Consider the following 25,664-nt stretch of genomic DNA (forward strand, 5'->3'; position numbering starts at 1 on the left):
CATTGTGAGAGACTGGTAGCTTTTGAAATCATTGTCATTGCAAGCAATTGAAACAAGAGGTTGATGATATTATCCTGGTACATTAACTTGATATAAAATATGAATTTCCTGTTTTAAGGAGGCAACAGTATGAGGGAGACAAACTTTCTGAAGAGCAGATTATTGAAAGACAGAAGAAGTTTGCAAAGGCTTCGCTTGATAGATACTTCTCTTCCCTGGAAAATATCTTCTCATCATCATCAAAGGTCTCTGGGATAAAATCTGAGGCGAATTTACCTACGGTTGAAGATGAAGATGATTTAAAAGCCTCAATAGAGACTGATAATGAAGCTGGACAAGTTGAAAATACTGTTATTGATGATGTGTTGAGCAATGTTCATGAAGAACGTGATCTGAAAGTGTTAAATTCTGGAAGTCAGGACAAAAATACTAAAACTAGTGGTGATTTTGTACCAGTTGTTCATGGGTTTGTTGACTTTTCTGAAAATGAAGAGAACAAAATGACAGTAAAAGCCCCAGTGATCAAAAGTTTTGTAGAAGAGATCAAAATGACAGTAAAAGCCCCAGTTATGAAAAGTTTTGAATTTGAAGACAACAGAAATGACTTTGAAAATGAAAGAAATGAATTTGACAATGAAACTTTAGTTAATAGCATGGCTAATACAGATGCTACACTGCATGCTGGTGGACTTACTGAACGTCTCAATGAACTTGGTATAGATGTTTCACATGTAAAATATTCAAACAAAGATAAAAAACAGATTGGTGAGGATAAAAAACACGGAGGAAAGAAAGGAAAAGTTCTGATTGTTTGTCCAGATTGTGGAGGTCTAAATAAAGAATATATGTCCTGGTGTACACAGTGTGGGGAAATGATAATTGGTGTTGAGCCCATGCTGGTAAGCAAAAATAGGGATGGCAAAATACGTATGAAACCTGTAGACAAAAATGAAATTGCTGAAACAGATGAAATAAGAATTAAAAATCCTGAAGTGAAAGAAATTAATATGTTGGCACCCAATACAAATGAAGTTGATTATGTACAGGAGGTAGATGAGAAGCCATTTTCTCTAGATCTTGATGGCATAAAATCAGAAAAAGAAGAAAACATAGAAGTGTATGAAAGTAAGAAAGTTTCTCCAATAAAATCAGAAGGCAGAGATAGCGGAAGGCCTTCAAGTGATGACCCTGATTTAGAATTACAGACTCAGAAAATTGAGGAAGAAGTTGTGAATGATATTTGTGCGTCAATTTCTGACCCAGTCTTAAAGGGTTATATGAAATCACATTTTAGTAAGTCCAAATCATGGCATGATAATGAGGGGAAATCTGAAGAGCCTGGATTCAATAATGATATTGATATGTTTCAAGGCACTGTTGAAAGCAAAAACAAAAAGAACTTTGAAAGTAGAACACATCACGATGTTGTTAATTTTGGTTTTAATAGTAAGGGTTTAACCAGTAATAATAAAGATATTGAAATAGATGTTAGATTTTCCAAGCAAGACATTAAAGACAGGCACAGAAGTGATGAAGATTATAACCCAAAAACATATGAAACACCGATGGAAGGTGAAGTTCAAGCTAAAATTGCAATGTTTAATCAAAAACAGTCTGAAATTGATACTGAAAATGACAAACACCTTTATAAACACAAGAGTAATGATAACTTTGAGGAGGATGTTTTATTTGAGCCTCCGCCTCTTCCTAACTTTAGCTCCGCCCTTCCAGTATCACATAATGAGCTAAAATTGAAGTTACCAGCAAATTCAATGGATTATTCTACAGATATGTCTCAGGTTGTGTCACAAAACTTTGACAATGCTCATAATGTAACTGAAAAAGGAGATAACATTGTTGAAGTTGATAAAGAAGCTGCTGAAGAAAGAGACCGTCAGAAAGCAGAGAGAAGAAAAGAAAGGAGGAGAAAGAGAGGGCATGGTGCTATTGATGTAGAGGTATTTGGATATGAGGAGAGCAGGGAAAGTAGGAACTCAAGTAGGGCAAACAGAATGGTACCACTGCTTAATCTAGCAGGTAGGAGCAATATTTATGTAAATCTGTGAAATTGTACGTACGATAGTGTTTTTAAAAAGCAACAAGTAAAATGTTTGTCCAACCTATACTTGTGGAAAAGGAATGAAACTTATTATAACTGCTAGCATTGAATGATAGTGAATTTTACAATGTTATAAATTAGTTTACACAAATATTTTAATTTGATTTTGTTGGGAGATATAAGCTTTTTGAAACACTCAAATTCATTTCTCGAACCAATTAGTACCAAGCAATACATGTAAAGTTTCTTGCTCATGGAAACAATGGCTTGCCTCAGACATGGTTTGAACTGAGACTTCCAGCAACCCTTAAATTACATGTTAAACATTTATGATTGTTTTGCAATAATCATGTTAAAAGCCCTAGATTCATAGGTCATAAGTTTTAAGATTGCTTTATTTTTAAGGTACATGTTTTGATGTTGATAGTAATTTATTGTCAGCCTGTAGATAGGGCTGTTGTATGTTAATCAACTAAATATCATGTATCTCTTGAAGTACTGGATTTGTTGAAATGTATTTTTTAAAGGGACTCCACTGAGGTTTAAAAGCCTAAAAACATGACATTTGAATTACTTACATAAATGAGCTGGGGCACTTTAAACAGAAATTAATGCAAAGGTAGTAAAGAAATATACTTTGAAATAAATAGAAAATCGTATATTTATGCTTTTCTGAGCCCGATTTGAGTGAAAAGCGTTTAAACGCTTTTCATTTTGGGTCCTTTTTTTACAATTTGAATAATAATTTTTGAAAAACAAAGTGCGCCAATGATCTGATATTTTGCACAAAAGTTAGTGGTCTAAATCTACATCAAATGGTACATTTATCTTGAAAAAATATTTTCAGTCCCATCATGTCAAAAAAACCTCAGTGGAGTCCCTTTAAATAAGAATTCACATTGGAGCATACTGTATTTAAGTTACACAATTATATGTGTACAATATCATGTAATTCTTAAGGTAGTGGTACTGAAATTATTGGAATGTACTTTTAAATATGAATTTTATCTTGGAGCTGTATTATATTGATTTTATTATCTTTGTTTATATATTTAGTTATATATTTAATATCAAATGATTATAACATGATTATTATATTGTTGTGTATTATATTAACTGGCAGTTTGACTAATATATTTCCTATGTTTGTTTTTTATTCACAGAGACTAGTGAGGAAGATTCCCAGTAACAATGTCTCAGTTTCTATAACACTTGACTTGTTATAATATAACCCAATATTTTATATATAATATATTTTATATCTCATCATATTATACATGTACCTCATCAAAGCTTTTAGCTTGATTTTTAGCTCACCTGTCACAAAGTGACAGGGTGAGCTTTTGTGATCGCTTTTCGTCCGGTGTCCGTCCGGCATCCATCCGGTCGTAAACTTTTACTTTAAATGACATCTCCTCATAAACCACTAAGCCAATTTGATCCAAACTTCACAGGAATGTTCCTTTGGTGGTCACCTTTAAAAATTTGTTCAAAGAATTTAATTCCATGCAGAACTCTGGTTGCCATGGCAACCGAAATAAAAAACTTTAAATATCTTCTTTTAAAGAACCCAAAGAGCTAGAGCTTAGATATTTGGCATGAAACATCTTCTAGTGAGTGTCTACCAAGTTTGATCAAATAAAAGCCCTGGGGTCAAAATTTGCCCCGCCCCAGGGGGTCATTGATTTTCCCTATATGCATTTAGTAAAAACTTAAAAAATCTTCTTTTAAAGAACCCAAAGAGCTAGAGCTAAGATATTTAGCATGAAACATCTTCTAGTGAGTGTCTACCAAGTTTGTTCAAATAAAAGCCCTGGGGTCAAAATTGGCCCCGCCCCAGGGGTCATTGATTTTCCCTATATGCATATAGTAAAGACTTAAAAAATCTTCATTTAAAGAACTCAAAGAGCTAGAGCTTAGATATTTAGCATGAAATATGTTCTAATGGGTGTCTACCAAGTTTGTTCAAATAATAGCCCTTGGGTCAAAATTGGCCCTGCCCTGGGGGTCATTGATTTTCCTTATATATATGTGTATAGCGAAAACTTAAAAAATCTTCTTTGAAAAACCCAAATAGCTAGAGTTTAGATATTAAGCATGAAACATCTTCTAGTGAGTGTCTACAAAGTTTGTTCAAATAAAAGCCCTGGGGTCAAAATTGGCCTCGCCCCAGGGGTGTCATTGTTTTTAACTATATGTGTTTAGTAAAAACTTAAAAATCTTTTTTTAAAAAACACAATGAGCTAGCGTTTAGATGTTTAGCATGAAACATCTTATGGGTGTCTACCAAGTTTGTTCAAATAAAAGCCCTTGGGTTAAAATTGACCCTGCCGTGGGGGGGGGGGGGGTGGGGGGAGAAGGTCATTGTTTTTCATTATATGTGTGTAGTAAAAACTTAACATCATGAAACATCTTCTAATGGGTGTCTTCCAAGTTTGTTCAAATAAAAGCCCTGGGTTTAAACTGGCCCCGCTCCGGGGGCCTATATACAGGTGAGTGACCTCAGGGCCATCATGACCCTCTTGTTTTTGTTTGTATCACATTCCAGACTCTAATCATTTCACAAAAGTGTGAAGAATTTTTTTTCTCAATTTTCATTTGTTTCTTTTCTTTATAAAGGAACTGAAATAACTGTTATATATTTGTTATATAAGTGTTATATATTTAACTGTGATATGAAAAATTAAAAATAACAACAAAAAACAACCACTAAAAACTTGTTTTCCTCATTTAAAATGCTTTCTAGTGATCCTTTCTTAAAAAGATTCTTTATTCTATCATTTCAAAGGCATTCATGCTTAAAGCACTTGTGTTGTTATAAAAGTCTTCAAAAGGCTTTACTTTAAATTTCTCAAAGATAATGAATTTCTAGTCAGTCTTTTGTTTTTGTTTCCACATATCCATGAAGTACAGTCTGTTTTTTTTTTTGGTTTTCTAATATAATCTTCATAATTATATATTAATATTTTGATTTATCTATTTCACAGGGTAATCAAGTTTGCTGTGTTGACACTGCCCTCATTTTATGTTTTACACCTCTTTAATATTAAATATTTACTGCCAGTTTTATATCCCAGCATGCTTCCTTCTTTTATCTCTAATCATTAACCGTTACCTAGGCAACAGTAGTGATGAGGATGACAGTATCCTCTCTGACACCAAACCAGATTATAAACCTGAAGTCCAAGAAAATCAGCCAATTAAACAGAAGCCTGGTTCCTTGTCTGAAGTGAAAGCATCAGTGAATGCATGGGGACCAGCTGTTATCCATGAGGAATCTAATGAAACAGATGAGCAGTTTTCATGGCAACAACCAATCAGGGCAGAGAATAATTATTTAGATGAGAGCCCATCACTATGGAAACATAATGGTTCACCTGTGAGTTATGAATATTCTGAAGAAAAAGTTGATCCACAAGCTTATATAGAAACTAAGGCAACAGACAGCACAAGGTATTCAAACATTTTTACATCATTCTGAAATATATACATATTCTAAATTGATGAAGACGGGAACAATTGTAGTTTTCTTTTTTTATTTAAAAAATTGTTTGTAGATTTTTAGTCGTGTATTGCAAGACAGTGAGTGTGGCATGAAAATTATAAAGTATTAAACATAACACTGGCTTTAGAGAAGACAACTTTAAACTTTAATGGGGAAAACCAAGATGATTATTGTTCAATATATTACAGGGGTCTAGAAATTGTGAGTGTTGATCGTGAGTCAGAGATACCGGAACAAGACAGGGAGGAATGGAAACACCTGTTTGATCCAGCTGTAGAAATACAGGTAAACAATGTTACATGATTTCTAATGTGTTATGAAGCATGCTATTTCATATTAATTACGAGTACATGATAGTAAAATAATTGCCCTTCCAGAACTTGATGTTAACATTTCAGAGGAAATGGATATTTATAATTAGGGTCTATCTGCCTGTTAAGGCACAAAACAGCTTTTGCTATTAATTATGAATCCCAGACATGTCATCAATATTGCCCTTTTAAGATTTATTTTTGAAGCACAAATTAGTGATAATTTACCTCTGTGCATTTCCACAGTGTATAATCCAAACAAATGAAATTTAAGCCAAATTTCATGATTAGAAACCTATCATACTTACAACTTACCTTTGATCTGTAAATTAAATTTTTCAAAAGATTTTATCTTCTATGATTTGTCTTCTATCAATTTGCTGTATTAAGCAGGAAGAAGTGCAGGAACCAGCTGAAGTTGTAGAAGATGATGTGGAGGAGAACCAGCCATTCCTTATGCAGCTCATTAACCAACCAAAACCTCAAAAATCTAAAAAGAAACCTACTTCAGCAAGAGGGAAACCAGTAAAGTCAAGAGTAAGACAATCTATAGAGGAAGCTGGGTACCAGAGGAAATGGAGTCGTTCCAGTACAGCATGGTCATCATACAATCAGGGAGAACTGAATACAAGCTCTAGTTTAAGGTAAACTATTTAACACTAGAGTTCAGTAAAAACAGACTGCCCAAAGTAGGTTTACTTTATGTTTAACAGCGAAATTGTTTTTGTTTATCTCAATTTTCCATTTAGACATGTTATATTTAGTCTTCAACAGATTTTCTGATTTGGTACAAAATAGCTATGTCAGTGTATACTTAGTATATCTTAAGCATATCATTTTATTAATAAAAACATATTTAAGATCTTAAATTGTTTAATGGAAATGACAATAGCTGTCATGTAAATAGCTTGGCTTAAAATTACAAAAAATATAAATGTTCAAGAAATCAAACTTTCTTGTTTAAGAAATGTCGCAGGGTGCGTAAAAACGTGTAGCCTGACCGGGACTTGAACCACTGGGACCTTTAGAAAACCGTATCGATTGTATTTTGCAAAATATGATGGAATTTGCAATATTCTGCCCTGTCAATGATGGACTAAGAGAATTCTTATGCAGTATATTTTGAGTTTAAGGCAACATTTGTAGATACATGTAGTTAGATTAAATCACATTATTTGTACATTTGAAAACATTTTTACTCATTTGAACAAAACTTTTTTTCATAAAAATATACAGAAATCTGAAAGAATACTGTTTAATATATTATTTTAATATAAGTTTATTATACTTGTTTTTTCAGATCAAGTTCTGAAATTACTAAAGCAAGACCTACAAGTGCCCCAAAATCCAGGTTTAATAGCAGTCTTGATGTAAGAGCATCAGGTGGGAGGAACTCACCAAGTACAAGTATCATTGGACAGAAAAGAAGACCTGGTAGTGCCCCAAAATCTCGAGTTCTAAGCAGTGATGTACAAGCATCTGTTGATACTGACATGCAAGCATCTTTATATCAAGATGCTAGAGTCAATTCACCTAGTAAAAGTAGAGACAAGCTGGCAAGACCAAGTAGTGCTCCCAAGTCACGCACTGCTTATAGTGATCTGCAAGCATCTGTTAACATTGATGTGTCTGAAGTCAGTGAAGGACACAGACTGCTAGCTAACCTATCACAGGCTCACATTGGGAGTAATGACATGCAAGCTTCTGTCAGCAATGATGAAAACAAAGCTTTTGGTGATGTTGATGATCTTTTGGCAAGATGTGATGACACTTTAGAACAAAGACCCCCACAAGGTGACACAACAGAAAGCAAAAAAGTTATGCCATCTTCTTCAGAATCACGCAAAAGGTAAATTATTTTTGTAAAGTTACTTGATCAAAGTAAAAGAAAACTAAAATAGAAACAAAATTTCATTATTTGCTACTTCAGTTCCTTTTTAAATATATACATGTGTTACATTCCAGGAAATTCCAGAAAAAGAAAACAAAGAAGAATGATGACCTTGGCCTTGACCTTGAACTTGAACTAATTAATGAAATGGTGGAGCATCGCCTTCCAAAACCAAGTGCGATGGACAGACTGTCAGGTAAATTTTTACAAAATTATTACCATTCTACATTAACAGTAAATTATAAAGTTAATATTTCTTAATTAAATATGGAGAAGTTATAATCTTCCTTGAGTTAAAATATCTTAACATGAGGATTTATTTTAAAAAACACACAACCACTTCTGAAAATAAAGCATAAGTGATAGACCTAATATATTTTTTGGTAAAGTCATACAAAAGTGTACAATTAAACAACATGACCAGAGTGATACAAGTTTAAATGTCACATTATTATAGCTATTCTTGAAGTTTTATATATTTCCAAATTAAACTAATTAGAAATTGTTTTTCATGTACTTTGTTCTGTTCTCCAATGTAAGATGTGTTGCATGTTTTTGCTAGTATCCTTTTTATGTGTTTCTAATGTTTATCTTTTGTAAAAGTATATATGATATTTATCTAAAACTATTTTTATAAGATACTTGGAAACAACAAACCATTTACTTGTAAGAATGTTTATAAAATATCTTAGATAAGTCTGAAGTCCACATACTATATATAGGTACATGTACCAAGGTTATTAAGTTGAAATACATGCACACAGATAAAGGGTAAAATATGCAGTTTAAACAGAGTAAATATGCAATTTAAAAAATGAAGTATAGTTGAAGAATCTTTTTTTTTTCATTTGAAATACTTTTAAAATTCAGTTATAAATATATTCTTAAACTCTTAAGAGTTGAAGATTTTTTTTTTCAGATTTTCATTAGAGCTATAACTCTTTTCAGTGTTATAATACAAAAATAAGACTAAGTTTATGTACTTATGAACATCAAAATGGAACTATTCATTATATATTATGTTATGTTAAGACATCATGTACTACATGTAGTTTATGTGCATGTTTGCTTTAAATGTTTGTAACAACTCATGTAATCGAGTCGTCATTACACCAAATTTCAGTTAAATCACCAGAGTCAGCTGACCCGGGTATATCATCTTTATATAAATACCCCCCATGTTTTATTTGTTGCATTCTCTCCCTTGGTTTTTATATTGATGTATTGAGTTAAAGTCAAAAATTATTGTCAAAGTTTTTTAACTTTTTTTATATCACATTATGATCGCACAAGTTATCTGCAATTTCTTCTATCTCACCATACTACATGTATATACAGAGTGTGCTTAATACTTCTTCTATAAAGTTTATATTAGTTTCATGTAGAGGTGTTTTGTTGATATGTACATGTACAACAAAAAAGCTAACTAATTTAACTACTACCATGTAACTTTCATATTGAAATAAAATTTGAAATAATACAGTCAAAGCTAGTAAAGGTTTCATTTTGGACTGAATATGTTGTGTCTTAGAAGTTTTGTTTTAACATAAGTTATGTAAATAGAAATGAAAATGAAAAATTGTTTTTGGACAAATTTCTTGTTTTCACACATGTATTTTAGTGTTCAAAGTTGTTGTGTTCACAATATACATGTATGTCTGTTCACAAGAAATATGTCTGTTTACAAGCTACATGTATGCTTTATATAAAATTTAAATGTTAATTTTGTAAAATTTCATTGTGTTTTGTTAGTTTGATCCGATAGCAATCAGTATACAGTTATTTCATATGTGATTTGGGAACAGTCAAACTGTTGGCCCGAGGTGGAGGGGGTAGTGTTTTGAACTGTTCAAAACACTATCCCCGACACCGAGGGACAACTGTTTGACTGTTCCCAAATCACGCATGAAATAACTGTTTTATTACCTGATCAACTACTGTTTTAACAGTATTTGCAGAAAAAAAGGAACAAGAAAATAGTTTTGCACGTATGTTAATAATTAAACTTAATATTTTAACTATGTCACGTCACGTCTGGTTCATGATCAAGATCGATGGACGCTTCAAATGGGAATCCTATATGACGTCAATGACGTCACAGCACGAGAGGGAAACAGTCGAAACTATTGACCTGTCAACAGTTCGCGAACGTTGACGTTTTTAGAATTTCAGAAAACAGTAAATAATAACAAATTACATTTATATAAGGTATCAGGTAATAATAAAATATGAATTAAACCTTTATTTCCACAGCCTCATATTTACATGCCGATTTGAACACTGTTTCTGATATAACAGAACATAACATAGCAATTATTCAGTTATCTTCATATACAACTATATCATCTATTTTCTCATGAGCTTGAACCTAAATACCAGGACATACAAGACTCTGTGGTTACCACTGATTTCAATTATTTGGAGATTAATTTGTTATTTGATTTTGACTCAATATATCAATATTAAACCAGGGCTTTGCCTAACAGACTTTCTATACTTTCATTTTGTTAACCTATTTTTCTCTCCTATACTAACATATGTCTTGTTTTATGCTATGAAATATGATAATAAGGGGATGTAAAACTTGATGGGTTTATCTTCATAACAAAAATAAAACTGTTGCGCATTTAATCTTGAAAATGGGCTAAAAGTCTTTTCCTGAAAAAAAGGTTTTGTAAGAAACTCTAAAAACAAATACATGTATAAGAATAATTTTTAAGTGACAGTTAATTGACCATTGTTTTTGAAAAATTACATCTTGAAAAAAGAAAAGGAAAATATGTTACGGCTCTCAAGATTTCTTTCATATTAGTTTACTGACGAAAAGTTTAACATTTAATGGAATATCTGATATAATCAGCTAAGTGGTAGTTTTGAAGAGTTTACTGTAACAATGTCAAGTCATGTGACACAAGGAAAGGATCTTATTTAGGTGTACTCAGACCACATGACCTTTCATTGTTACATGACCTTTCATTTTCTTTTTCAATACTGAATTGTTCCAAGTAATTAAGATATCCTGCTGACTTACTGGAGGCTTGCTGTTCTACCAATGTACTAATTTATGTCCAAAACGACATATGGAGGAATCTTTGGTGTCTTTAGATAATCTGAGCTTAAAAGAGTTGTTGTCACATAATATCTGTACTATATCAGCATGACTTTAGACTTGTCAAAGTAGATACACTTTTAAAATGCATTAAATGTTGCACTACCTGCAAATTTCTATCACAGCTTGCCTGCCATGTAGATATTTGTTGTCTTTGGTATTTGTGTGTTGATCTATGTAGAGAGCTTGTACTGAGGGTTAAAGGTAAACTTGAGATTGTAAACTAGTCTCAAACTCTGTGATATGATTGGTGGATTCTGAATATTGATTTAGAATTGACCAATGACAATGTTTTGTTTGTAGATTGGTCTCCAATTTTAAGTTTGTAAACTTTTACCCCTGGAATATAAAATCAGACTAATCTAATGCCTTTAATGTTTTATTCTTTAATCTCAAAGAAATAAGCTTTGTTTGATACTACACACTTACTTATGGTACACCCAGCTTTCTTTTAATCTTTCCTCTTCTTGATGAAAAGGTTTTTTGAAGAAAATGTGACATTTTGTATCATGGATTGAAAGGAATTGAATGCATAAACATAATTGTACTCTCACTTTATATATTTTACTCTTGTTAAAAGTTTAAATACACTTTTACTGTTTAATACATAAAGTGTTGATGATGTTATATTTTAACATATATTTACAGAGCACATGGCATCTCCCAGATCAACATATGATAAATATATTGAAATGGTAAGTATGATAAACACATGACAGATCTGTTAAGAGTAGTTTCTACAAAGATTTTCTAGTTAATTTTATTTAATAAAATAGTTGTTAAGACAAATATTTATAGAAATTATCAATTAGTCATGATATGGTCATTATTTTTTCTTTTCTTTTCGATTTAAACATACTTTATTGTCAAATAATAAACATGTGAATTGTGTGCATATAATGTCCCATCAGTACATTGTATTAAAAATCTATCAAAAAGGTTGACCAACAAAGTCTTAAAACATAGCAAGTATTTCCTGATTAATGAAATATTTACTTAGTTAATTCTGATATAAATGTTGATGTCTTTGATTAACAATGCTTGTAGTCTGTTTATTTAAATACATTACAGTATGATATAAACTGGTTAATTTCACCTGCTACATGTATATTGCATTATTTTTTCATCTTGCATATTACGCTATGGTATCAATTGGTTGATTACACCTGATATATTTTCAGACACCCCGTATACAGGCAGGAACTGTATCCAGGTGGCAGTGTTTACCAGATGAGATTCTCATACATGTTTTCTCATATCTCGACCAATCATCATTGACCAAATGTGCTCAAGTTTGTCAACAGTACTATAGAGTTGCCATGGATGAAAGTTTATGTAAGTTCTAAAGAGTAGGCATGGATGAAAGTTTAAATAATTTTTTCACTTTGACATGCTTATATTTAACATACTGATAACTTAAATGTTTGATGTTCAAGTAACTTTAAGTGCATCTCTCAACTCCTTTTGCTATGAATTGTCAATTTGCCTTATGTAGGCCTAATGAGGAATTTTCAGAATTTCCTAATGTAAATATAATTGTTATAACAATTGTTTCAATGTTTGTTTTATGACATACAAGTGTTCTACACTAGTACAAACCTATATTTCTGTAAGTAACACATAAACCAGTTGCATTGGCTCTCAACACATCATTTGAAAGACTGGCTATAGGTTCAAAATTTACACCATGCCTTCACACAAAATAACAACATCTTACTTCATAAGTTATTGAACATGTGAACCATCAGTTCAACTTTTATGGAGTACTTCAGTTGTTTAGTGTTTTGAAGTAATTTATTAATGTTTTAGAAAAGCACATAACTATAATGACATAATTTATGCATGTTTTAGGGAAGTACATTACTATAAAGAAGAATGATATAGATGATAGTTGTTTGGAGGAGATTGCTAAACGACACCCGGTCAGTCTAGCCCTCATACAGTGTCAAGGTGAGAGAGTCACAGCTAGGGCTCTGAGGGATCTCTTCAGGGAATGTTCTCAATCTCTCAAGGTAAAGTGAAAATCAAATCTGTTGCCCCTCATTGCTTTTGGATGATGTCCCATAAGGAACTTTGGATTCATTCATGTTAGGGAACTTTCCAGTAAGCTTATGAAAAGTTAGATGTTTTTTCACAGGTATCCTCTCGTGCCTAAAATGTATCCCCTCATATGTAAAGTAATTCATGGAGGGGCATCTTAGGCCTTCCTGGAGAGTTTCCATACAACCTTATTAGTGTTGGTTAGACTTAAGGTAGTGAATGCAAAACTTTATGTTTCATGTCAGATTTATTAAAAAGCCTATTTTAAAAAATACTTTCAATGTCTTTATTATGACCCAGAACAAAAATGGTTTTCTTTGCTCAAATCACCACATGACCTATAATTATGTTTCTTTTACTCAGATAATTTAGTCTTTACATTACCTTTAATAGTGAGCATTATCTTTACTTTGCTAATGTCTCCATTTTATTTTGCTTAAGCAGGGTGGTCGAAAGTATAAATTAATTTGTTAAATTTTGTGTGGTTATCTTTTAACTATATTCATCCAATTTATTTGTCTAACATCTTCAAAGATATTTAGGGCTTGGAAAAAAAGAAGAAAAAAATGTTACTGCTCTCACACATTGTATGTTATGAGCTTTGTTTGAATTCATACAGCTTAGTGAGCATGAAAATAAATTTGTAAAGTTTAACTTGTATGGGTTGATGGTTTGTAATCAGTCTTCTTTTATTACATTATTAACAACTTTTTCTTACAGATAAATCCATGTACATTTGTGCAATCAGTTTTTTTATGAGAACTGTTTGTCAACCAATTCGCCTATTTTGGTCAATTTAATGTTATATGTTTTTATACAGTTATAAATTTTGAAATCTTTCTTTAAGAAGAACACATGTATTATGTTTTGATTTTGAATGATTGCAGGAGTTGAATATTGCAAGATGTAGTCGAGGAGCTTTAAATGGTGACAGTTTATTACTACATGCCGCGGCACGATGTCACAATCTGACACACATTGATGCTAGCTGGTGTAGTCTCACAGATAGTGGGCTCATGGCGATATCTAATAGTTGTAACAGGTAAGGTGTAGTGTGACAGATAGTGGGCTCATGGCCATATCTAATAGTTGTAACCGGTAATTCTTATTCTTACATCATCTTAATGCCATGTGCTACTTATTTTACAGTTAACAAGTACTAATGCATCATATTTGTAATCTAGGGAAGGCTGGCCTGGTGGGTTTTAAAACCATGTCAGGTGCAAATGTTTGTTTCTTTAAGCAAAATTAATCACTCATTGCATAGTAATGGTAGGTTCCAGGAACAGATTTGTGTCCATAAGCTTATTGCTTCCTATACAATCAATCTGAAATAAATTATTTTAGTAACTTATTAAATTCAACATTTAAAAGTTTGGCCTTAATAAATATTTTTGAGTTATAATAATTATCCAGGCAATATTTTTACATTAGCAGTAGACAAAATATAGAGCCTTATATCATGTATATACAGTAAAAAACCTCAATTAAGACCACCATCGGGACTGGACCAAAGTGGTCTTAATTGCGGGGTGGTCTTAATTGTGGATATTCTTATCATTGCTTACACACGTTATGACCAGGGCCTATTTTAGTCATTTTGTATGAACAAACAATATGTATCTTAACCTGCAAATACAATATGAAAGTATGTTATAATGTTACATCTGATGGGAAGAAAACATATTTCTGAAGAAATTTAATATCAAATTTTCTTTGTTCTGATTTCAATAGTAATTATTGTATGATGTACATAATTCACATATCATATCAGACATTATTTCTTCACAAAACAAATGTGCATAAAGCAACATTAAACCACTATGAAATTAACATTCTCACCTTTTTTCATTAAATATCCCATAAATAACAGTTTTTGACACCTTGTGTAATCAAGTGTCATGCCTAAGAGCAATCAAGCAGATAATAACAACATAACAACACATTTAAGATCTAGGTAGGTGTTAATTTTAATATCAGTGGTCTCAATAGTGAGGTCAAATAAAGAACAAAATAATGAATTGGGACTGAGTTTGGTGGTCTTAAAAGTGGATAAGTGAGGTGGTCTTAATTCTGGATCATGTAATAATTGACATAAAGAACAGAAAATTCTGTTCTTTTAAAAACTGGTCTTAAAAGCGGGGTGGTCTTAAATCCGAGGTGGTCTTTAGTAGGGATTCTACTGTATATATGTAGTGTAAAGCTGATCCTTCATAAGTAATACTGTTGTAAATGTACTACTAGTATACATATACAACATATAATGATGAAATATAGCAGGAACAGCATTTTCTAATATACACATTTTGTTAACAATTCTGAGTGAAACTTGACTGTGATTTTCATTGTTTAATGTGCATTTACAAATAGGAAAGCTAAATTATAAATTGGTAGTGACATTTCCCATTCCTACTTGTTAGTTCAGAAATATAGATCCTGTTATGGTGTGATAGTTTGAAACATTTGTAACAAATATTTCAGACTGGAGAGTTTATGTATTAATGGATGTAGTGCAATCAGTAATGATGGACTTGAGACAGTCATGAAGAAGCATGGAGTTCACCTCCGGGTCCTAGAGATGTTTGGATGTTTTAATCTATCTCCAAGAGGACTCAGATCAGTGGCCAATAACTGTATAAACCTTATTACACTCAACCTAGGACAGTGCTATAAGGTACAGTAGTAAAGTGACACAAGTTAATTGATGTAACTTTAGGAAACATAGTAACCAGTAATATTATACCTTTATAATACTGCACATTTGTAATGTCGCTTTTCATTGGATAATCATGAATGAGCAGTTGTCAATTTATGAAGAAATCTCAGTGTTTTGTCTAAAAAAAATTATGCTTGCTGTATTATAAATTCACAATAAATATTTCTGACGGGTTATATGGTGGTATGTGAACGGTTGTTTGCAATATAATCCTTACCTAGCGGGTTGGTCTTAACAATTTTATCGGATAGCTAAAATTTAGTTGTATATAACCTCCAGGATGATTTTACAAAGTCTCCAATCTGATTTCCAAAAATTTTCAGTACATATTCTAAATACAAAATTTATTAACAATATGATTTGTTTCTTCATTGAACTTCACCATTGTGGTCTGGTAAAATATGGTATGATATAAGAAATAGCTTACAGTACTTCACACATTATACATGTAGTGACCTCCCAGTCAGCCCTAAAGATTTAAATGATTGCTTGCTTACTGATCAGTCAATATAATACTGTGAGACCCTCAGTGATGAGTAGTTTTTTCTTTTTAAGAGTATTTTAAAACTTCTCTGGGTACCAATGTTTTATTTCTAAAGATGATTCCTACTTTGCCAAAAATTCTAGCAGTAGAACTTAAATGATAAACTTTTGAATTTGTTTTGCTCAAAAGGTCGGAGAAAGTTGGCATAAAATATTTTAGGTATGATATAGCACCTAGAGTAATTCACCATCATTCTATATTTGGTTTATGCCTACATCATAGAAGAATGGACATTAATTGTTTGTTTTTGTTTCAGTTAACAGATTCATGTATATCACAACTATCTACAAGTTTAGGTCGGGTAGAATGGCTGGACCTGCGCGGATGCAAACAGATTAAGGACAACTGTATGAGGCGTATTGTAAAGAATTGTACAAGGCTCAAACATCTGTCCCTGGCCAACTGTCCTAACATTACTGATGTGTCTATCCTAGAAATCTCCACCTACCTCACTGATATTAGGTCTGTTTTTGTATTCTGCTGTGTAAATATAGCAAAAAAGCTTATAGGATATCAAAGTCTTTGATTAAATAGATTCTTATACCATATATTTTAATGTTTTCAAGTTTTACCAATATTTTGAAAAAAAAAAAACAACTGAATTTAGTTATTTTGTTTTAAGTTTGAAATACTAACAAATACAACATAACATATTGTCAACATATTTTTTTTAGAAATAATAAGACTGTAAGGCTTAATTAATGGACTTATAGGATTTAAATAAGGTAGCACAAAATCTAGCCTTGATAAGACATGGTAGATTGAGATAATGAGTGTCAAACCGCAACTTTTTATCACTTTACTGTTTAGTTAAAATGCATTTGTATGTAATTATAAAGTTTTATTTAAGAGATGATATATCCCCAACAGTGACAATGTGCATACTTATGCACATTTTCAATCCTTCTATGTTCAATATGGAAAAATGGGGGTCATATTAAAATGTATATTTGTATGTGATGTATTTACATGATTTAAGCACAGAAACAATGATAATAATAATGATAATAAATAATAAAGTCTTTATTTAAAGAGGCTACACAGTTGCAACAAAGGCAATCTACCCTCTGGGCCTTATGAAATGTGCATATTACACAGTGTACATATAACGGGATGGACCAAAACTTATGTTTACCTACATTATCTAAGGTCCTTGTATGTTTATGTTTACCACTGCCTGCAAGATTAGTATAAATATTGTTTTAAAAGATGATGCAAAAAAAACTATAATTATTTGGGTTTTTAATGCTTGAAGATAAGTGAATGTTGAATATAATATTTTGTTACAGGAGCATAGATCTGTGCGGATGTAAAAATATAACAGATGGAAGTATTCGGGCATTAGTTAACACATGTTCCAATCTCAGGCATATAGATATCAGCTCAACTAGTTGTACACATAGAAGGTATGTTACATTATTTATTCAATATATTTATTTAGCTAAGGATAGTTTTATTGTAAAGATGAATAAGTACCATTGATACATACTCATTTATTCTCTTAATGTAATTTAGGTATTATTATAAGTAAAGGTGTCATAGATAAAGTTTTCATAAATGACACATAATTTAACATATTCTTATTTATTATGTTGGTTAAGACTCGATCAAACCGAGTCTGCAATTTTCATGTCATTTTGATGTAATTTTGAGGGATCACCTCTGTCCAGATTTTAAATTAGACGTTATTGGTTAATCCTTAACACACTAAATAGATTTGTCCATGTTTTATTTTGGATGAAACCATTATTATATTCAGGGGAATTTCCATTGTATTTACTGATTATAACAAACATTTTGATCATGAATGTGTTGGGTTGATCTTGATCTGCAGTGGTTGAATGTGTAGAGTTTGTTGAAATCATCGGGCATACTGGTCAGGGACAATCAACCTGACACTTTTTCAACATTTTTCCATACATTTCATAATTTTAAAGCTAGAGAATTTAAAAGTACTGGTTTCCTAGCAGATTCCGTCCCCTAGCAGTTTTCCGGCCGTTTATCATTTTCGTCCAGTACAGTCTATTTTTACCGGTAAGACATCCACATTACTTCATCAATCACAGAGACATTTGTTTTCTATGCTAAACATCATTTAAAATAGTACAACGATTTACATAAGTTTTGCCTGTTATCTAAAGTTACATAAGAGAATATGCGACTTTCAAAAATAAGCAACACCTGGGGAATTCTAGTTTGAATATCCATGCACAATAACTAAGACCCCATTTTAGGAAAATCAATTCTTCAGAAAATATTTTTGCAGACAACATGAATAAGGTTGGGAAGTTCTGTTTGTCTGATAAAACCATCTTAACAGTGCTTTAGGGTACTGAATTATATTCAAAATAAAAAAAGGTCCGGAAAACTACTATGAATTTTTGAATAAAGGTGAAAAAAGGTGTTACATTTCAGGCATATATTCAAATTAAAAAGTAAAATGAAAGTGCAACATTAAAGACGTGGCAATGCTGGACAGGTACCTAACTTTGTTCTGTCAAAGTTTTGTACCACTCCCTAGACTGATTTTTATTTTATTTGTTAAAAAGTGCGATTTGTGGCCGGAAACTGCTAGGAAACCAGTACCGTTTGTTTATTTCTGACTATGTCAAAGAGGGTATCAAAATTACCTAAATTGTCCACACTACAGTATCATGTGTCCATACCGATATGCATATGACCTCTATTTAATCCAGTTAAAAGCTTGAGTGGTTTAAGTTCTTATTTTTAACATGATATACAATATTTAAGCAGTAAATGCTGAAGTTTTGAATATTCTATTGTTTACTCTTTAAACAATTATAGCTAGTATAATAGGTTAGGTATTGCACTCTTGATGTCCAAATTTTCAGTGTCAATGTTCTTGAAATAAACATTAAAATATTATCGTTTACAAAAGAAAAATAATGAATTTAATTACTTTTCTTATATAAGAAACATGCATTAATTGTTGATAATAAGCAACTAATTCACTTTAAGTAAAAAAAAACTAAATCCGGCATTTTCAGGGCCATCCAGGTTTGATGAATGACCGGGTTTGTTGGTCCCCAACCAGTAGGGCTCATATTTTAACTAAGTAATAAATAATAGGCTAGCTACATATTCTTTATTTCAGTGTGTCTATGATAGCAAATTTTAGTGGTCAGAGACTAGAAACATTGAAGATCAACTTCCTGTCAGATGTTACCGAGCAGTCGCTGATTAAACTGGCCAAACATTGTCACCGTCTGCAAACAGTGCACATGTACGGATGTACCAGTGTTAGAAACATTGACAAAATTAAAGAAGAAAGACCAACCTTCACTATTGAAATGTAAACTCTTCACAACAAATTATACAATCAATCAAGTGTCAATGAAACGTTTTAGAATGAAGAAAATTGAAACAGACAAAACCTTTGTTAAGTTTAGTTGGCTCTTTGACTGTTTAAATGTTGCAAAGATTTTGTAGACCGAAGATCTTATAATACATGCCCTGTGTAATCAGTATAGTCACAAAACATGCTGTACATCACTATTGTTTCCACAAGTTTAGTTTTGTAAGATTGTAAGAATTAATAAATAAACATTAGAATTTCAAAATGAGCTAAATCATTAAATTTATTAAGAGGGGCTTAATAAAGGGGAAGTTTTTCTTGTTACCATATGATACTTACTTACTTACTTACTGGCGTTCGCTGTTACCATATGATGATCCTCAATGTTTTTCAACTAAGTTTCAAGTATTTAAAAACAAAAATAAAACCATTATTTATAAATTAATAAAACTATTATTTATACATAAATATGTGTCATCCAAACTTTTTTGTGAATTTGGTTAGATTGAGACTGTTAGGGATAAAATTGAAATTATTACTGAGGGTTCCTCAGAAAGTAAAAAGCAATGAGTTTCCTGTAAAAGTCTTATATTTGTTTAAGAATCTATTCTTGTGTTAAACTTCATACATGCTTAGATTTATATTGTGTAGAAATTTATAATTTTAATCTTATATAAAAATAGAAAGATAATGAATAACTTAAATCATGATTATAATGTGCTGAGATAACAAGATTTATAACAAAATCAGTTTCTATTTTGATACACATGCTATCAATGTATTGATGTATAAAGGCTAAATATTGCCAATAAGGTATTGAAGAATTTAGTTCAACTAATATAATGTCTCTTGTTCAGAAAATATTTCAACACTGTTACGGGAAAATTGTTCTAACTGACATGTTATAATTGCATAAATGAAATATTTAAAAAATGTAGAAAATTGCAAATTTTGTAACTGTTATATGTTAAGAGCAAGCATATTTTATTTGAAATCATAGATTGTAAGTTTTAAGAATTTAGTATTTATAGCCTGACGAAGTTAGGTTGCTATTGGAACTTTCATAGTTACTCATTTATAAACTGATTTTCCAAAGTTCCTCAAAATTTTGTGAGCAAGTAAAGAAGTAAATTATTTTATTAATGTATACTTATAGAAGATCTTACTAAATTTTCATTTCCTCAGTAATTATTGTTATTTTGGGGAAAAAACAGTTACAGGAAACTTCCATAAAGATGATAGATTATTTTTTTTATTATTAAATGTATACATTTTAGACTATAAAAGAATTGAAGGCCATTGTATAAATAAGAGTGAAGTATTGTACTAAAATGTTTATTTAGCATTTATGATATTTGATCTTACATATTGATCTGATTCCGTCCCAGCAATTGTCTTGTTTATATATTATACATGTTTATTGATTCACATTCATTCTTTATTATATCATCCATAAAATATTCTGTGATATTTTCCAGTTCAAGTTGTTTTCTTTGTTTAAACATGTGATTCTCTGCATCATTTTTTTTCTTCAAACATTCATGTAATAGAAATAAAAATAGGGTAAATTGTATTTCATTAATATATAAATAATTAATGTAATTGGATATAGATTAGTTCTATTACAATGGTGCAGAGATAGTTTATTTGTTTATTTATGTAGAGAATCTCTGTATTAGAATTAAGGTGGTCCATCCATCCATAGATAGTATAAATTCAGCTTTATTTGATCACTGTTTTTATTTAATAAGGTAGTTAGTAAATATTAATTAGCATGTTGCTTATTGTTGTTGGTCCGAAAATAATTAACATGATGTTTATAGGAAAAATACATCAGTTTAATATGGTAAATATATATTTAAATATAATAAATGATATGGTGAACTTGTCACCTTAAAGACATTCTACCTTTATAAATCAAAGCACTAAAAGTGATGTTTTATATATAAAATTGTGTGATTTTGTGTGTTTGTCTTTCAATGTTGATGAAGCTATAAAAATTTAATGAGCTGGGCCATGACAAAACCAACTTAGTGCGTTTGTGACCAGCATGGATCCAGACCAGCCTGCCCATCTGTGCCAGTCTGTTTAGGATCCATGCTGTTTGCTATCAGTTTCCCTACTTGAAATAAGATTTGTAAGCGAATAGTATGGATCCTGATCAGACTGTGCGGATGCACAGGCTGGTCAGGATCCATGCTGATGCACAGGCTGGGCTTGATTCATGCTGGTTGCAAACGCACTATGTTTGCCTTGTCATGGAGCTTCTCAAGTAACTGATTCTTTTACTCTGCCATGCTCAATTATGTTTTCATGTGATATATTCATGTATTTATATGTAATGTTCTTTATTTCTCTGTCCCTGTGATCGACTGCTTCAATGAACTGTGTTCATAATTTATTAATGCATTTATTCTATGTAAGTCCTTGTACACTATCCATTATTCCCATCTATTAATTTACAAATGAGCTGTGTCATGACAAAACCAACATAATGCATTTGCGACCAGCATGGATCCAGATCAGCCTGCGCATCCGGGCAGTCTGATCAGGATCCATGCTGTTCGCTATCAGTTTCTCTACTTGTAATAGAGTTTGTAAGCGAACAGCATGGATCCTGATCAGGCTGCGCGGATGCACAGGCTGGTCTGGATCCATGCTGGTCGCAAACCCATTATGTTGGTTTTGTTGTGACACGGCTCAAATCATTTAATTACCTGATGTTGGTCAATATCCTTGTGTCAAATTTAAGATCCAACTCTTTTCATGTAATGTGACCTTTGTAAGAAATACGAGTACATTTCAAAATGAAAATGCAATACTTTAATATAAACTCTGTATCTGTTGTAAAAATATATTTTTTAATAGAAAACACTTAAATTTGATGGCATTTTGATAAGATTTAATCATGTTTCAATGATGGCCTACAAATCATGGTGAATAATTAACAAGTTATAGAAGTCGGTGCATTAAGAATAAAAAGAATTTCTAATATTACAATTAAACAGATTGACATATGTCTACCTCTGAAAGTATATTTTTCATTCAGATTAAAATTTAATATTTGGTACTTTACCTGTAATATCAATAAAATTTGTTATGATCTATTGAGAAACATGATATTGTAATAATATTTTAATATTTTTAATTCATTGAGGATAAGATTTTGACACAAACTTTAGTAAAATTAAATTTAGAGTTAATGTTAAGCCATGGTTTGTTTTATGTTCAATTAAATCACATATTGTCAAAGCTAAATAAGATGTCTTGGTGTCTTATGTTACAGTATTGTTCAAAGTTAAATCAGATGTTTTGGTGTTAAGTGTTACAGTATTGTTCAAAGTTATATAAGATGTTTTGGTGTTAAGTGTTACAGTATTGTTCAAAGTTAAATAAGATGTTTTGGTGTTGAGTGTTACAGTATTGTTCAGAAAGTAATTACTTCAACTATGCAATGTTTTCACTACAGTAGTGATACATGTATGTTCTTATGTGTGTATTTTCTAGAAGTGTTTGTTAAAGTTTATCAGATGTTTAATATCTTGTTTTGGCTTGTAAAGTTGTGATGTTTAAGTTTGTCTGTATATATTCATATTTTCTATTTATTTACAAGAATTAATATATTGTTTAGCATAATATATGTTTTAAAATGTTCAGAAATGCTTCAATGTTCATGAGCGATCTATCCCTTTTAGATTATATACAAATGTAATAATTTGTTTGTATAGTAGACACGTCAAGTAGTAGTACATGTAGTGGTATTCCAGAAACAATAAAGGTCATTTTGACCATCTAGAGGTCACTTTAACCTTTAACATAAGTGGTCACAAGCCGTTTTGTGTTAATTAAGTGTATTTTGTATTCTTTTTTTTTTTCGATGTTCAGGTTAAATGTTTCGAATTCTTGAAGGAAATAAGGAATATATTAAATGTCCGTATTATTTTTTATTTTATTTTTCCCCGAAATGGTCATACATGATACTGTTATTGACTTATTGATAGATCCCTACTTTGACCTTTTTATTGGAAAAACAATAGATTTAACCACAAGCATTGACATGTGCTCTTTTGTTAACAAATATGTTGTGGTAAAATTCTTATTGTATCCACTAATCTGATAATTTTAACTAGACATTAGACAGGTTAGGGATTGATGGATAAAAGGCATTCTAACTAAATCATAGCACAGAAATGTTTCAAATGCTAACGAAGATTGTGCTTTGACTACTAGTATGTCATTACTTTAAAGCAAGTTTACAATATCATAACAAACTGGACAAATCTATGATATGTTATGATATTGAAATCCCTAAAACTGATAATGGATTATACTAAATTAAAAGCAGGACAAGTACATTTGAAATAGATAGCATGGTAAGGATTAAAATACAAATGAGCCGCGCCATGACAAAACCAACATAAAACCTTTGCGACCAGCATGGATCCAGATCAGACTTCGCAGATGCACAGGCTGGTCTGGATCCATGCTGGTCGCAAACGTTTTATGTTGGTTTCGTCATGGCGCAGATCAAATTATATAATTTTCTCATGAATATTTTATAGGAATATTATTACCTTAATTCAGTTATGGGTTAATTCTTTATATTATTTAATAGGATTTAACCGAGTACTGCGCTCAGGTGATGATATGCATATGTTTGTTCAATTCAGTTTATGAATTTTGTACTTCTGGTCATCAATCAATACTTGTGAATAAGTACCACTCCCACATTTTTATAATTTATTTTATTTCCTCTATTTAAGGTAGGTTAGGTAAATCACATGCTTGGATTTATGCCTGGTAAATTACCATTTTTTATTATTGTATATTTATTATGCTTACTATCTTTCAGTTGTTCTTATTGGAACAGTTAATCATAAATAAATCTCTAAACTTGTTCTTAGTTTATCTTTCCTTGTATCAATTTTATCTTTGAGGTTAACACAAATGTTACAATACAACGTAGCATGAATAGAAAAAAAGAAGATACATTTTATATATATATATATATATATTTTTGTTATTATTATCATATGAGTCATAAATCATTTTATTGCCGACTACTGTAGAAGAAATCACACAACATTGATGGGAGAAATATTGTAACAAAAAGCAGAACATACAAATATCAACCCAGTGATGTTAGTCTGAAGGAATACATATCTGTTACACAATATAGTATGAGTTGCTTATTAAGAGAAACTAGTTTGCATGCATTACTAGTATACTGATTTTGGACAGTAAGCAAAGCATTGTGTTTTTGGTAAAAATAACACGCGGAATATGTGTTATGTTGTTATTTTAGAGAAAAATCGAAAAGCATAATTTTATGCATTGTGTTGTTGGTAAATAAATAGCCCACAGAATATGCATTATGTAATTATGTTACAGATTATACCACACAAATATGCATTGTGTTAAAATCGGAACAAAACACATGGTTTGTGATACATGGTGTTCTTTTTGAAGGAGTAAACGCAATACAAATGTATGCATAATTGCTGATGAAATGGAAACAAAACACAGAAATATGCATTTTTTTTTGTTGCTGGGAGAAAGAAAATTCGTGATGTTTTGCATTGTTTTGTTGTTTGGAGCGAAAAAGATACACGATAATATACATTGCTGTGTTGCTTGGAGAGTAAACACCCACTGATATATCATAATATGCATTGTGTTATTCTTAGTAGAAAAATATAGGACATTCATTGTTTCGTTGCTTGGATAGGTCATAAACACAATGTGATGCATTGTGTTCTTAAACACAGAAATATATACGCCGTTTTGTTGCTGGGAGACAAAATATACAATGATATGCATTTTGACAGAAAAACATTTGCTTCACCTATAGGAAAGGCATAAGATTGTCTTACTTGTGTCTTTCACCAGCACATGAACTTATAGAAATGAAGAATATAAAGCTAAGCACATTTGCAAATTTTATTTCTCGGAGCCAATGATAGTGTTACAAGTATTGGTTCTATGGACGAATAAACCAATAATGTTGGAAAATAACATAGCATTTGCAGCGTCAATTTACACTGAATACATATCAAAGAAATAAAATAGCTTACAGTAATCTTAGTCTTCTACAAATTGTTTAAAGGTATTCAGTCTGATACTCATAGAGATAGACAGAGAGTCAGTGAAGATTAAAACCAGAGATGTAGAAA

At 31.3% G+C, this 25,664-nt stretch overlaps 1 protein-coding gene across 1 annotated transcript in view; it reads left to right on the plus strand.

Annotated features, from left to right (window-relative positions):
• The window catches only part of LOC132758296 (uncharacterized), a 28,402-nt gene extending 7,892 nt beyond the window's left edge, over positions 1–20,510 (plus strand). The window contains exons 6-20 of the mRNA XM_060749871.1: positions 119–2,037; positions 5,179–5,512; positions 5,753–5,849; positions 6,266–6,519; positions 7,176–7,724; positions 7,841–7,962; positions 8,890–8,916; positions 11,524–11,570; positions 12,057–12,210; positions 12,727–12,887; positions 13,803–13,957; positions 15,397–15,589; positions 16,432–16,637; positions 17,465–17,581; positions 19,291–20,510. Coding sequence (XP_060605854.1) covers positions 119–2,037; positions 5,179–5,512; positions 5,753–5,849; positions 6,266–6,519; positions 7,176–7,724; positions 7,841–7,962; positions 8,890–8,916; positions 11,524–11,570; positions 12,057–12,210; positions 12,727–12,887; positions 13,803–13,957; positions 15,397–15,589; positions 16,432–16,637; positions 17,465–17,581; positions 19,291–19,492 — 4,537 coding nt within the window. The 3' untranslated portion in view covers positions 19,493–20,510. The remainder of the gene's footprint in view (positions 1–118; positions 2,038–5,178; positions 5,513–5,752; positions 5,850–6,265; positions 6,520–7,175; positions 7,725–7,840; positions 7,963–8,889; positions 8,917–11,523; positions 11,571–12,056; positions 12,211–12,726; positions 12,888–13,802; positions 13,958–15,396; positions 15,590–16,431; positions 16,638–17,464; positions 17,582–19,290) is intronic.
• The last annotated feature ends 5,154 nt before the right edge of the window (positions 20,511–25,664 follow it).

Source organism: Ruditapes philippinarum, unplaced genomic scaffold (assembly GCF_026571515.1).
Source record: "Ruditapes philippinarum isolate M1 unplaced genomic scaffold, ASM2657151v2 ctg1402_1_1_1_1, whole genome shotgun sequence".
In the NCBI taxonomy this organism is placed as follows: Eukaryota; Metazoa; Mollusca; class Bivalvia; order Venerida; family Veneridae; genus Ruditapes; species Ruditapes philippinarum.